Source organism: Colius striatus, chromosome 12, assembly GCF_028858725.1.
Source record: "Colius striatus isolate bColStr4 chromosome 12, bColStr4.1.hap1, whole genome shotgun sequence".
Taxonomy (NCBI): Eukaryota; Metazoa; Chordata; class Aves; order Coliiformes; family Coliidae; genus Colius; species Colius striatus.
Genome location: NC_084770.1, coordinates 2,217,769 through 2,233,625, shown reverse-complemented (window position 1 = coordinate 2,233,625; position 15,857 = coordinate 2,217,769). Strand labels below are relative to the sequence as shown.

General features: G+C 41.9%; 1 protein-coding gene across 7 annotated transcripts in view; it reads right to left on the bottom strand.

Moving 5' to 3' along the window:
* Positions 1–15,154, bottom strand: part of ARMC8 (armadillo repeat containing 8) — a 59,782-nt gene extending 44,628 nt beyond the window's left edge. For 6 of the 7 annotated variants that reach the window (XR_009819521.1, XM_062005754.1, XM_062005757.1 and 3 more), the window contains exons 1-2: positions 14,406–14,527; positions 11,894–11,970 (exon numbers count right to left, since the gene is read on the bottom strand). Coding sequence is in view for 5 of the 7 variants with exons in the window: in XM_062005754.1 (XP_061861738.1) it covers positions 11,894–11,970; positions 14,406–14,450 (122 nt within the window). In the remaining 2 variants the exon portion in view is untranslated. Of the gene's footprint in view, positions 1–11,893; positions 11,971–14,405; positions 14,528–15,074 lie in introns of those variants that run through there. The other variant, XM_062005759.1, reaches the window with a different exon arrangement.
* Between the last annotated feature and the right edge of the window lie 703 nt (positions 15,155–15,857).

Below are 15,857 nucleotides of genomic sequence, written 5' to 3'. Positions count from 1 at the left end.
AGTAATAAATTAATCAGTGGCTAATTATACCCAGAGTTCCAGAAACTTCTTAGCCAAGGCAGGCAATATCTGGACTGGCATAAACAGAATCTTTACAAACCTCAATTAGTAAAAGGTAATTGTCTGCTCTTCCTGAAGTACTTCTCCATGTGACTCAGTCACCCATTGTACACAGTTACATGGCCACAGAAGAGTGCTCTAGGAATTCTAGGCAAATGGAGGCTAACTTCTCAAGATTTCACCAAACTCAGAAACAGTTCTTTAGCAGTTTCTATGCTGAACACTCGCAACCCAAATAACCCGGTCACTTTTAGAGGTTTTTAAGATACAAGAGTCAGTCCAAAACAGTGGCAGAAGCAATGATCGGAGGTCTCAAAAGAATGGAAACTGTAGCAATAGAGGTGCTAGATTCAAGTACTAAACAGCTCAGGCCACTCCAGGACCTCCAAAAAAGCTAACTTTCCCTGTTATCCTTAGGCACCAGGTCTGAAAGTCATCACAAAGGCTCCATCATGTCATGTAGCTGTGAAGGCATCTTAAGAAGGTAAAGAGAAGGCATTTGCCAAGCATTCTGAAGAATGATTAAACAGATTTTGGTGGCATGTTAATGCACTGCTTAGGTGATTTTACACATTATTTTGTGTTTGAGAAAAACAAACCAAAACCAACACACATTCATCAAAACAAAAAAAACAACCAAAAAACCCAACATCAAACTTCTGACTCCTGCACCAACTCCACAACAGAATGGCTTGCTAACCTTACATGTAATAAGTACTGCCTATTGGAATTTGATTTAGAGATCCTCTCAGAAGTAGCAGAAACATGTCCAAGTTGCACAACACTCCAGTGGAGAGATTTAGTGAGGCCACAGTCCTGATCTGTGACTGACTCAGATGAGGTTCACCATAAAAATTCATGACAAGAAATATCACAAGTCTGAGATTTCTCACAAAACACATGTAATATACGACCACTTCAACTTGCAAGCAAGTAAAACATCTTCAAATTGTTTAGGTGATCAAAAACTCTCAGAAATGGGACTCAGGAAAGATCACCATGATTGTGTGCATTATTCCTTAGCACTCCCAAGTTCCATGCCACACTTATCTCTTCAAATTTGCCACTTACAGAAATTAACCTCTTCAATACACAGGAAGCCAAGAATATCCTTAACATGTTGTAATCCAATGCTGGGTAACAGCAGACTTTTTTTTTTGTTTACTATGGAAAATAGTTATGTGATTTCACATTATGTTTTATGGAGATTTTCCTCATTGGGAAGCTAATCTCCTTCAGAAGAAACATCACATGCTGTGTTAGCCTACATGGTCTTTGGTGAATCACAAACCTTGGAAAAACTGAGGGCAACTCCCCTGACTTGAAAACATCACGTCCAACAAGTTTGAGCTTGACTGATTACAGATCTGAGATGAGATTCACACAAGAAGAAGCAGCAGTAAAGACAACTATCTTCTGCAAGAAGTAACAAAGAAGCCTCAGAAATTTGAAGTCCAAAATTGGATACTCACTTTAATTCTGCTCCCATGACTCCCTATTGTGAAAAAGAGTCCTTGAAACGAGTAAGAAGGAAACAGCAGCAAAAACACATTACAAAGAGATGAGAATTTCAAAAAGTCTATGGTGACGCTAGGTCTCATCTGTGAGAAGACAATGATCCAAGAGAAGCTTTCCAATAACCAGCTCCAAGCTCTCAAGTAAGTTATCAACCTGACTGCCAGGTACAGCACAGCATAAGCCACTTCAGAACTCGGATGCAAATCTTCCACCTGTGCCTATGACGCTCCAGCACTACTTAGTTTCTCAGCTTCATAAAGGTAGCTTTCTACAGAGCCAAAGGCAAACCATGGAGCTCTCATATGACAGAGGTCTGAAGATACACTTGAGGTCAGTTGTTTTTTTGGTTTGGGGATGCTTTATGTTATCCTGTGCATTAAATCTTATGGATTATATTCAAACTGATTTTAAAGTCATTGAACAAAACAACTTGAATTATAATAATCTTAATGCACAGATTTAAAATGTAATAACTGATATTTGTGCTTCATTTACTGTAATGCAACAAACATGTGAAAAAAAAATTAAGCAAGGATAACATAGGCTGCCAACAAAAAGTACAGCAAAGAGATACTAGCTAAGTGCTTGCAAATCGTGCTTCCTGAAGTCTAAACCAGATTTTTCCATTTCTTATTGATTTTTAAAGAAATAAGCATATAGTCTCACCAATTCAATCTTGTGACCACTCAGTTTTAAGTTACAAAACTAACTAGAGATTGGAAAAGCAAAGAAGATTCCTTTTCTTCTTAAAAACTCCAGGACAGGGGAAAAAAGTTCTCAGGTGTGGTTTATCAGCTCTAACAATCTTTTGGAACATAGTAAACCAGAAGCACTGAGTTCAATTAATCAGCTATAAATAAAATACAATGCATGCTAGTTTCCTAAGTGTATTAGCACAGTATGACTGTAAAATAAAACATTTGAGTACGTTAAACTCACCAAAAAAATCTCATTTCCAAAGGCAGCTCAACAAGAGTTTCAAGAGGAACTATCTACCAATTATGTATGAAGTTAATATGGTTTTCTTCTGATGCTTAATGTGCAATTGTTTAAAGGCATAGATACATCCCATTTCACACCAGCAAGAAGTAATATTATATATAACAACTTGCAGGTAAAATAAGGTCTTCAGTTTCTACTCAATACTATGAAATGACTAAGTCCTGAGAAAACCAGCACTCTAGTCTGTTAATACACATTATTGTTATAGAGCAGCTTACATTGCTGACCTTTGTCCTAAGTAGAAATTGATCAAGTCTAGTAGTTAATGTGCAGTTCTCTGAAATGCTATGAGCTAACTTCCCAGCTGAGCAAGAAAAGACCTCTGAAGCCTTCCCAGCAAGCCTTGAGACCTGCACCTCTTCTACAAATGAGACCTTGAGAAAGCAACATGAGTACATGGACAACTCAGTGAGAGGTTTTAAATACAGTAAATCAAGCACAAATAGAAGAAAGTTTAAAATTTTGATAGGATGCCCTGGTGCTTTCTTATGTCACCTTCTAGCAAAGCAACACAAAACATCTTGAAACAAGCTAGAGTGACTTGATGAGGAAAGAGCAATAGGAACAACACAGAAATGCAGAGGAGGAAATAAACAGCCTGTGTGATATTTTGTCATCTTATGGCTTCTGAAAACAGTAGGTAGCCATATTTAAGAGTTTCCTAGACAGAGAAGGACAAACGTGAGATGAGCAATCACAGTAGAAAAAGTACTCCTAGACACTCAATTCATTGCTTTCACTTTTAGTATTAAATAGTTACAAGAGATTCCGAGACAATTACACCCAGAGGAAGCATCTAAAACAATGCACTGTCAGACAGAAGATTTAGCTACCAGAGGCTGATTGCAACTACCAACAATAGAATGACGCAAAGTATCATGCTGAAAAGTTTGTCTAAAACTCAAAATGCAAATGCTGAAAAAGCTGACGTAGCAGTAGCTGATATAAGGACAGAGCTCAAATAAAAACAGTCTGTCCCAACTACAGGAGTTTCTAACAGTTTCTAACTACAGGAGAGTCTCAGTATCAAACTAGCAAATGTGGAGCTGAAGTTTTGACAATTACGCTTTCTGTAGTTTTTGCCTCCTCTTCCTTCTCCCTTCCTACCATTGTCTCATTTTTATGGACAGATGGAAAACCATCAACATGAGGAATTTATGGCCATTTGCATGTTACATCCACCATTATTCTGATAGAACTCATTTCTAAGGTGGATGCTACTACAGCTTGAATACGTGTTCACTACCCAAAAAGGCACGTTGTTCTCTGCTTCTTTAGCAGGGAGCATGTCTGTACTAAAATGATTAGTAATCCAATCAAGTCAAGAAAATGTTAAAAATTCTTGCCAGCTCAAGCAAACCACAGAAATCATAAATCAGCTTCTTTTTAGGGTTAATCATCAAGTTGGGAAGCTTCAAGATTTCTAACCCCAGCCAAAAAATATCAGTTGGTGCAGAGAAAAAGAATCAGATTTTACTGTAAAGAATGAAGAGGCATATAGAGACACTGTTACTCAATTCCTTTGAGTTTTGACACTTAGAAACTGTTACACAACTATCATACAGTGCAAACTAAGCAAACTCAGTATTTAAACAAGGAAATCCTAAATCCATGATTGTTTCCGACCTTAATTTTGTATTCTCAGACACTGCCTAAAATCAAATTGCTGTAGAAAAACAGCACATGGCTATAACCACCGCAATGCAGAACAGTACAATTTGACATGTATAATGACAAAAGTGATAATTTCATCTAAGTTCTCCACATCACAATGCCACAGAAACCACAGGAACTCCTATCTGAAGTATCCTCTGGAGAGGCAACTTACCTTGTTGGAAGTTTTCTTACTAAGGAAAGTCCACCAAATAGAAAAGTAAGCTGTTTCAATGATCTGTACCTGTAGTTAGAAATCTATCTCACTCCTACCCTGAATCTGTCCCCGTTTCCAGTACTTATCTCACTATGTGTGTGTGACAGACTGAAGAAACCACTCCTATCAAATCTTCACTTTCATGTAAGTGCTTGCATCAGTCAGTTGACACGCTAGCCTTCTATACCAAGCTTAACAACTAAAGCTCTTCATGTCTTTGGCTGCAGTTTCAACTCCAGTTCCTTTAAAATCTCTAAGCTTACTGACAAAACAGGAGATGCTGCTTTTCCCATCTCTCTCTCTCAAGCATGTTTTAGCGCTTCATCCTTTGCACCAAGTCTGGAAATTGTGCTACAAGTTGCATGAGATCACTAATCGGTAGAAATGTGGTCTCCTAACCTCAGGAATGAACCTGGCTTTTATTACATTAATGTTTAAGGCAAAAAAAACCCTCACCCCAGACTAACAGAACCACACAAACCATAGCTAAAGCTGTGTATTTTAAGCAATTCAATTTCAGGATCACACTCTGCTATTTAAAATAGGTTGTAACAGCAAAGAATCATCAAAGAGGTGTGTGGAAAACAGCTGCAGATGAGCAGACTTTTCTGCAATTGATCTGCAGCTGTGGCACCTGAACTGCAGAATACTTCTTCCACAGCTATCCTGAAACAGCCTTCACCACTGTTGCTTCAGATGAATGACTCAAACCAAAAAACATAAGTAATGGTGTTACTTGGGGTTTTTTTTAATGTCTTTGTCCCCCTTCAAGGACATCTCCCCTCCTAGAATGAAGTAGTGCCTTCAGCATTTAGCAGTATATCCCACAGCTGAAGCAAAACAATTAAATGACATTTCATTAAGCAGAGACATCCTGTAACACTCCATTTCTCTAGCACTATTTTTCATTTACTGCCTCTTCATTTTAAGTCATTTTTGTCCATTCTCCCTTTTCAAGTCCATCACTCACTACTGAAAGAATGTCGTCCACCACAAGTCATTCACATAAAGAACTCTTAATTTTCATTAAGTACAGGGAAATATCTCAAAAAAGCCTTCCAGCACCTGCTCAGCTGTTCCCAGAAGCGAGCTCATAATATCATACACCACTGTCCATTTCAACTTAGGCCAGCAATCACTGAAGGATCACCAAAACCTGTTATTTTGACAGAGCTACTACCTATTAGATTATAATAATCTACACAGCCTCAGATTTTCATCTCCAAATGCCTGTCAGCTAAGATGATGCACTGGCTTTCATATGCTTTAGTCATGCCTAAATCCCCTTCTTTAAATGGGTGTTAAGCAACCACTCATCTTGCCAGAAACTCTACAATGTACCTATACTCAAATTAACTCTCACATTCTGCACTGGGGGGAAATTACTGGACACTTCAGACAATGCAAGTTTGAAGTTTTAGCAAGTAACTTTGCCAGCTAGCCTTCCTGCTACTTTATAATTCCCTGAGAAAAACTAAAAATCAAAGCAACCTCAACACATTGAAATTATCAGTTCAGCACCAGCAGTACAGCATACCTACTGAGATCATTTTCATCATGTGGCAGACAAAATTGGTGAACGGAGTTCTGTCCTTTACATGTTACTAGAAATGGCAAGCTTTTACAGGGAGACAGTCTAAAAGAACATGGTTCCATACTGCACACTGAAAATGAGTTTTGTTTGCAAAGTGAGGAATATTTTTTTTCATTCTCATTTCAATCAATTTGAACTGACACCTTAAAGCCACCAAAAAAATCAAGTCTGAATATTTAGAATCACTAACTCAGTGCCATTGCTGATTCTCAAGCCCAATCTCTAGTTTAGTCTCAGTAACATACACATCCTTCCCCTTAAAGGCCATATTTCTCCCTCAGCTGCTTGCTACATTTTGTCCTCCCATACATGCAACCACCTCTCCTCTGTGCTTGTCTAACAAATTAATCAAGCTGAATGAAACTCTAAATGACCTCATAGTATTCAGCTTGAAGTCTGACATTTCTAACTCAAATCTCAAGACTTCTGTGACCAATACTCACTTGATTTTCTTCATCAGCTAGCCTGATAGAAGTTGTTTCTCCTCTCACCCTTCTTACAGCCTGAAACCATCACAGTAACAGTATCATTACTCTGAGGTTGGCATCAAGAGAGGGAATTTTGGAAAAAAAATGGCTCCATGCCCTTCAGAAAGGCAGCACTGAAGCAGACTCAATAATCATCAACCCTCTCTCACAGGCCCAGCATGGCAACTGCAAGGCTTGAAATATTAAACAACCCTATTAGGCTGAAGACTGCTAGCCAAATGTAATAGGTATACCTCACTTCCTAAAGTTCAGCCCACCTCTAAATATTAAACAGGAGTTACAATTTACTTGCAAAAAATAGTATTATGCATTTGTACCTTGTGCTGCATTATAAAACAAGCACAAAAACAAGAGAGTATCTTATTTTATGACAGAAACACACTTTCTTCTTATTGCTTTTTACTCTCTTCCCTCTGTATCTATACTGTAGTTCCACCTGACTCTACAAAACCTATTATATTGAAAACCACTCTTCACAGAGCACTACTTAATTCTCAAAAGACATTTGAGGCCTTTCAATTTCCTCTCCTATCTCTCTGAAAAGCCTGTCTAGCTATTAGATTCCCCAGCTCACCTCCTGAAAGGGATAAATGCAGCAGTGCACACAGTATCCTCTCCACATCACCTAAATCTGCTCAAATTTCGGTCAGATTCCACAATATAAAGAAGAAACTTTCCATTTCCAAGCCACAGAGAGCCTATCCTGCAGTTAAAGCAGCAACAGAGGAGACTTGGGAGCCTCTTCCCTCAACAGGAAAATAATGCTGCACAAAAACGACACTTCAAAAAATTACATCACTTGTTCTTAGCCAGTTAGACCTCAAGGTTCCTCGTTCCATCTGAAAGAATATGTGTTTACTACAAAGTACTGGCTAGAAGAGAATAGAACCGATCTAAAATGTACAGAGGCAAAGTGTAACTGGAACAATCCTCTAAGGACTGCTTTGCTTTCACATGGCCATTCTGGTAAAGCAAAGGAATATTAAAAGAACAAAACACCACTGCTGCAGAAACTTTAGGTTCAGCAGTGCCCACTGAGACATACAAAGAACAAGAGACAGAGAAATAGCCTCTTCGTAACTGTCTGAAAGGAGTACCTGTTGCTTCATTACAACTGAGGTGGGAATTTCTTCTCTTTCCACTCCCTGAAGCTGCCTCTTATATTTCACATAGCTTTCCCTGCAGACACATGTGGAACCTGCACTGATGCTCTCATTCCAACTGCCATAGCTGAGAACTACATGACACTATTATAGAGTCATCTAAACACATGCCTGGAATAGTTTTTTCAGCTACAAGAATACACCAATGAAAAATGTTGGATGTAAAACCATGCACTGATTGAGGTGTTCTCAATTAATTTCAAAGCAATTGCCTACAAAAGAAATACAAGACACATTCCACAAAAACAGTTTAACAGCTTAAAACATAAGAGTTTCTTTCTGACTTTTGACTACCTTCAGTTTGAAGAAGGTAGAAACAAGCAAGCACTACAAAAGATGTTCAGTCAAATGCAAGCCTATTGTCCCTTAGAGGAGCTTTTAATGCACACTCAACTTTGCATCCAAGAACTTACAGCAAAGGTACATCTTGGTTATGCTAAAATGGCAATTTCAGAGCCTTCAGAACACTGAGCAGGACCACTACTCACAGCAGCACGGTCAGCCTAAGTCTGCAGAGACTCTAAACCTGCAACTGTCCCAGAGGTTCACAAGTTTCGACTCATATGCCAACTACTATACTTCCCTTAACAACATCATCAACTCTCAAACACTCAAAAATCATACAGTGTAGAAAGCATATACAACTCAAATTACATGTACTACATAGATCTGTACTACTGTTCCCATCACAGCACCAGACATGCTCCCTAGGAAAAGGAAGCTACTGAAGACATACACTTTGAAATAGGCTTTTCAGTACCAAGTGTCATTTCTATAGGAGATTCCTAAGGAAAATGAAAGAAGCAAAACACACAAGTTTGGAAAATGCTTGTTAGGAATTCTCAGTGCACCACAATTTACAAGCTTCAAAAGATGATACCCTCTGACTGCTGAGGAGCAGCTTGACAAGAAACAGTTGGGACCCTGAGTAAGCCAGATTTGTCTCAAATGATACTCCCTTCAAAACCAGCCCTTGGGATGAAATTACATAGTTCCCCTTAGAATGACAGATTGCCTCTCCAAAGACAGACTTAATGTAAGCATGACAAAATATCTCTCAAAGCCCCTGACCAGCAAGTAAAGGAGAGAAAGAAAATGGTATCAGTCTTGCATCTGAACAATGTGATCCTGAGCTTAAGATCAGGTAAAAAGCAAGTAACAGTATAAGGATTACCACCCAGCATTGGTTTTAAAATGCATATATATATATATATATATATATATATATATATATATATATATATGTATGTATATACTGCCACACTGCCAAGCTCAGAATGATATTGCAGCAACCACCTTAGGACAAATGAAGCTCTTTACAACAACACTGAAATTTACAGGGCTATCTAAGTTCTGCTCCTCTGCCAAGAGCAGCAAAACATTTAAGAGAATGTCTGAGAAAACACAGTATTTCATACTCTACAGTATCTGTCAGAGGTAGCCTATGCACTGTCAACACTAAATGTACTGGATAGCTGCATACCTGACATTAATGCTGACCTTGCAGAAGGCAGTCAAAAGCTATTGGAGACAATTTGAGCTGTCAAACAGTATGTAGCAGATGAAGGGTTTTGGAAAAGTACCTAAGTAGACACAAAGCAAATCTATAAGACCTCTCAAGGACAAGCATGGCCATGATGCAGAGTTTATGTTTACAGAAGGAAACTATGATATTAAGCTTACTCATTTCTAAGAACAGTAAATAGAAAAGTAAATACATCCACTGCCATACAGATGTGGGTATGAAGATGTGGGCCTAGTACAGTTTAGCTTGCTCTCAGATACAGTAAAAGGTAGTAATCATCCTTGTAAGAATTGCCACATTTCATATCCTGAACTGAAATTCATGATTTCCTGGCAGACACACACAGTTCTCTGTTTCCTACCTACTATCAGTACCCAGATAATAGAAATGATGTGAACAAAAGTTCTGCAGGAAATTTCACATTTCGAGAGCTACACAGAGCAACACCAGACAAATGGTTTCTCAGTTTGCCCATGAGGAGGAAAAGGAAAAAGCTCCTAACCAGGCAAGACTTCATCATCTGAACAAAAGAAGATTCTGAATACAACCTCTCTGACAATTCATGGGAAAAGAAAGGAAAATAAAAGAGATTTGACCATTTAAATACTTTCAGAATACGTAATGGAAAGCTTTCTCAAGTAACAAGATGATAACTGGACTGGCATGGTTTTTAAGTTCAAGAAACATTTAGCTGTTTTTGACCTTCCTCAAACCTCATTCAGAAGTGGTTTTTCATTAAAATTGCAAAGATGCAATCAAAAAAAGCCCCAAAATTCAAGTTATTCATACAAGTATTTTTCATAGCATAGGAAGAACAGGACTGTTGTAACTGAAGACACTCTTAGAGAAACAAAGCCTCTTCAGATGGCCTATTTTCAGATGCTTGATATTTGTACAGGTCCATCAATCAAAATAAAAATCTAGGTCATCGATATTTTCAGCTGGGATGCAGGAAAAAAATAACCAGCACACCTTCAGAACCAAAGATTTTCAGCAAGGTATGCAGAATATCCAGTAAAGCATCTGACAGACATTTCTGGCAGAACTTTAATCCTCTTCTATTCTACCCCAAATATAAGTTCATTTCAACTTCAATACCTCTTCGGGTACTGGGAAATCAAAAGTAGACAGGCAATGCAGTATTTTTCTGCCTAGAGAATTTTGGGCTGAAAGAAGTTTTGTCTATGTAAACTACTCTAAATTCTACTTTTACATATATACTTTTCTAAATTGGACTACTTCACACCTATCCACCAATGGTCAGAAAACAACACATCTACCACACAGGATTTGCTGAATGTCAGGAAACTCCTCCTATGCTCAACCTCAGCATAGAACATACTGACATCCATGGACAAGGTGAAGAATTTCGGTTAGCTGAGACAAAGACATTGCCTAAGACTTTCATTTCTGGGAAATCCATTAAACTTCAAAAGATGTGAATAACACCTCAAAAGACGGGGAAGAGTTAACCAAGGATTGTGGGTTCCAGTCGTTTGAAAAGAAAGGAGCGAAGGGAGGCAGTGCCACCCAGGGCTCAGAGCATCTGCCAAGGAGAAAAGAGGGGCTTAGTCAAACCTCTGGGACACAGCAGAGACACATTCCTGCCTCTAGGGTCATCACAGCAGCCCTTATGAGTACTGGACCCAGAAGGCCAAGGGGTGGAAGAGAAATCAGAGTCTCTTACAAGAAAGAGTTAAGAACTTGTACATTAGTTACACTGGTGTACTTGAAGTTTCTACAGAGGTAAGGGAGGTGTTTCAACCAATACAGTTTCCAGGACAGCTTTATGTATGTTAGCTTTTCACATATTTCAAAGGGACACTAATTCTCACACATTCATCTTGGGACACCTTCTGCAGTAATTTTTTTCATCTGCTCCTGGAAGTAACCTCAGACTGTCCTAAGCAACACAATAAACCATCTTGGCTTTCTGATCCTCTTGGTCCTTTGATGTCTTCTGCTGTTTTGCTTAGAGAGCTACTGGTAAGCCTGAAAAGGCCTAGTTTCATCACCAAAAGTCAATCCTGGGCAAGGTCTTGCTTGCCACATTGCTGTATGGTTATAATGGAAAGCTTGTAGCCCAAGGACAGCAAGAAAACATCCAGATCTTTGCACCAGTTTTACTACCTGTTGAGCAGGGCAAGTCCTCTATTCACTCTTTCAGTCACTACCCCTGCCATGCAACAGATGCATTGAAACATAATTTGCATTCAAATAAATTTCTAGGGAAGCATTTTCTTTCAGCTCACAGTTCCCATCAGCAAGATAGAAGCCATGCATGGAAAAAAAAAAAAGCTAATGTGCAGGCACACCAGCAGGGGAAAAAACAAAAAGCAGGTGCATTGATGTGCCAGTGGAATGAGAGAAGAGTCTCAGCAGACCTGGAAAAGGAGCAAAAGGTGGCCAAAAGGAAGAAATGTATTAAAAAATGTTTGGAATGCTCACAGAATGTTTAACTTCATTTCTGGGAACTGAGAGGCTGCATTATATAGAGCGATGTCTGCTAAAGCAATACCAGCATGTCTGCATTGCAATTTGCCAAAAAGGTTTCTCAAACAACAAAAAAAAAGGTAAGAAGAGCTTCTTGCCCTTGACATATCACTCCAGTGGAATTCCAGTAAACCTAGCCTACACACAACAAACAGCCCAAGTGTTTTTCAGATGACTTACATGACACCTTGCAGGACTTTCTGAGGATCGAGGTCAAATAATCTATCAACGTAGTGGCGGCTACTGGCTGTTACCTCCTGGGGAGAGAAAAAAAGAAAAAGGAGTTGTAATGGCTTGTATCAATTCACATAATGACAGACAAGCTAGAACAGAAGAGGTTCCAAAGAAACATAAGGCAAAACTTCTTCCCTGTGCAGGTGAGTGAGCACTGGAACAGGCTGCCCGGGTGGGTTGTGGAGTCTCCTCTGGAGACACTCAAACCCACCTGGACGAGTTCCTATGTGACCTACTCTAGATGGTCCTGCTCTGGCAGGGGGGTTGCACTGGGTGATCTTTCAAGGTTCCATCCAGTCCTGGAGATTCTGTGATTCTGTGACAAACTGTCAATGTGGCAGCAGGTGTACAAAGCCTATCAGGCAAGGTAGCAACGAAAAATCACAGTTGTGATAATGTGGGCAACATCCACACAAAGAATTAATCTCGCAGTCAAGTGTGATTCAAAAACTATGTACTTCATGTAGATAATGTGTCACAAGTCAATGCAAGTAAGGGTTGCTTATGAACAGGGCACATCAAAGTGATCGGCACTGCCTTAGATTCCACTTTTATTATGTTCAAGTACTATAGAGGAAAACACAAGAATTCCTGAAAAAAAAGTTTCTAAGAGCAGTTAATGTTGTTCAAGAAGCACACCCACAAAGAACCTCTCCAAAATAATGAATCTCATATCAAACCATTTTTCTGTAACTTACTTTATCATATCTACACATTTCAGAGATTGTCCTACATACTGAAGGACACAACTCCCCCCCAACAAGTTCAATGGAGCAGCAGTACAATGTCCTCTGTGAAAGTCCCACAGCTACTTTATGAGACAAAGAGACAAATGGTCTCAGCAACAGGATCATGCTTGTAAGGTAAACGTTTATGCACCAATCATTGTTATTCCCTTTAAGGAGATCCAAAGTTGGAGATAGCAAGCATTCCAAAAAAACAGGGTGGGAAAGAGGAAGGGAATTTTCCCTCCAGGTTCTCATAAGCATGTGCCAAGGTGCATTTCCATTATCTCCCGTCTTTTAATTTTTGCCAGCTCAACTTATTACACTTTTCCCATTTTTTCCCTATGAGTTGTCCTTGAAAAAAACACAAGGGAAATGAAAATTCTTCTTGCTTTTGCACACGTATCTACTCCCTAGCTGAATCTGCTCCTGCTTCCCCACCTGGATGTCAGAAGCATAAGCAGCTTCTTGCCTGTGGTCTCACACAACTCCGAGAGAAGAATCATCATCTAGAGGCAGCGAGACTCCTTTGTCTCCAGGAATACTATTAAATTATGCCACATAAATCCTAGAGATCAACTTCCACCATATAAGACACTATGACTGAGAACAGCAGATATATCTGCTCTGTGTATTAATATGCAAAAAATTGTCTGGATTTCAAAGATCCCATTGCTTTCTGTTTCTAAAATATCCTGGCTTTCACCTTACCATAGTACTAGGTTTGCAATACGTAGCAGAAGGGCATTCATATCCAGGCAAACAAGTTTTTCAGGTACTCCCCAAAAATAAAGTATTATCAACATCATCAGTTTCACAGTTCTCTTACCTATTAAGAAATTCTAAAGGGAAAAAAAAAATAAAAGAAAGAAAAAGCCTCACATCTCGGCTCTTTTAAGCAGTACCCAAACCATACCTTCTGCGCTGCTACTCCCAGTACACGATGCTGCTGAGCAGCAACAGGACTGGAGTAGCCACCATCGGCTGTTCTACTTGCGCTCAGCTTTCTTTCCCCAAGGAAACTAGCGGCAGTTGTCAGACCCCCTTCCGCAACACCAGCGCCCTGCCCACAGATGCAACACATCTTGCAGCACAAGCCAGCAAGGCTATACCGTGATATCCTGAAGATCTATGACGAGATCAGCGTTTTGCCACCAGAACAGCCCGCGGTCGCCAGCCCGCGCTTTGCCAGCCACCACCAGCCCAGGACGCTCCGCAGAGACAGCCCGCTCTCCCCTGCGGCACCTCGCTTATCGCTGCCCCGAATAACGCCCACCAAACCTCTTGTTTTGCTGAGTAGGAGTTTCGGAGGGACCGAGCACATTTATGGGAGAACTAAGGAGCGTAAGTCACGTCTTAAGGTAAAAACGTATCCACCAGAAGAGCCGGTGCCCCTAATAAAATGGGGCAGAGACGCCTCTGAAAAGGCGGCAACGCTGTTTTTAAGAGCAAGCTCCCTCTAGGAAGAAGTTGCTGCGACGGGGCGGTGGGAGGAACGGCGGGGAGGGGGGTTGTCACAAGGGCAAGAGCTCCCTACCGCCGCCCCAGCCCGCCAGGCCCGCTCCGGGCCCCCCCCCGCCGCCACACAAAGGGGCCCGGCAGGTGCCCGGGGCCCCCCGCGCGGCCCAGCCCTCACGCAGAGCCAAGGTCGGGACGAGCCCGGCGGCAGAACGGGCGCGTTCCCCGCGGCCGCGCTCCCGGGCGGCGGCGAGCGCGGGGCCCGCGGCACTCACCGAGAGGACGCTCATGCGGAGCGGCGCCTCCAGCACGCACGCCATCTTGGCGGACGCAGCAGCAGCTCCGGCGGCGGCGCCCTCACGCTCGCGCGCGCGCCGCTGCCGCCGCCGGCGGGCACGGCCTCATGGCGGAGCGCAGCGCAGCGCAGCGCCGCCGGGCGGGCGGGGCGGGGCGCCGCGGCCTCGCGCCGCAGCGAATCGGCCGACGCCGGAACCGCGCTACCTCCCGCCAGCCGCCGCCCCCGCGCAGGCGCCGCCGCCGCCCAGCAGCAGGGAGCGCGGGGCAGTGCGCAGGCGCGGGGCCGGGACGCGCGGCCTCTGCGCTCCATCCCCGCAGCCGTCCGCGGAGAGCCGCGCTGGCTCAGGGGACTGCCTCAGCCCTCGTTACCTCTCTCAGGTCGCCCAGCTCAGCTTGCCTCACCAGCCCTTCGGGAAGACCGAGCACCTGGGGCTTGGCGCCTGACTTGACCTCAATGCGCTGAGGTGGGAGGCTGGGGCTGACCGTACCACAGGCTTCTCATGCCGCACAGCCCACTGCCGTTTCCCTCATCCCCACTGCACACGCCATGTGGGACTGGGTCACGGGCATGGCTAGTGACAGACCTTCAGCTCTCCAACAACTCCCTGAGCTCTTTACTGCTAGCAACCACTTTTAGCTTCAGCTACCTTATGTTCTGCCTGTGATGTTCTGCCTGCAGATCCTTCTGTCACATCCTCATCCTGCCCCTGTCTGTATGGATTTCCTGGAACACAAGGAAGACAGTGTGAGTTGGGGGTGGCAACTTACCCATGTCAGGTGGAGGCAGACCTACGGCATTCTTAAGAACTGGTTACTCAGGCACACACTTCCATCTAGGACATGGGCAGCCACTTCCCATCCTCTTGCTTGCACATAAAAGAGGTGGTTTGGGTTCCTGTCATGGTCATTGCCTGTGTTGCATCCATGGATTTTTTGGTTTGGCAGAAAAACCCATTCTCACAACCTCAGGACACCAGTCTGCTATAGACTGCTAAAAGATCTGGTATTTTTGTATTAGCCCCCCTGTATTTCAGGTATAGGGATACTAATTTTACCAATCCACTGGTGCTAAAGACAACTCAATGGAGAAGGAAGGACAGTAAAAACATCACAGATCAGGATAACACATCTTTAACTTTTGCCATTGTGAGGCATGTGGAGGTTTGCCAGCCGTTAAGAGAGTGCAGAGGATCAGGGGCACACAATAAACTTTGGGATGCTGTCACCTGTTAACTTCAAGACCTTTAATTTTTTTAAAAACTACTCCACTTGATAAGAAAAAAAATCTAAACTCCTTTGATTTTGTTTTTGTCTGAGCAGATTAATAATATGCTTTGAACAAAATGCCTGTCTGCTGGCCTGCAATGAAGCAGGGGAACAATTTGCTCAAAGCACTTTAGAGCAAAAATATTTTTAGACTAAGTGCAAGT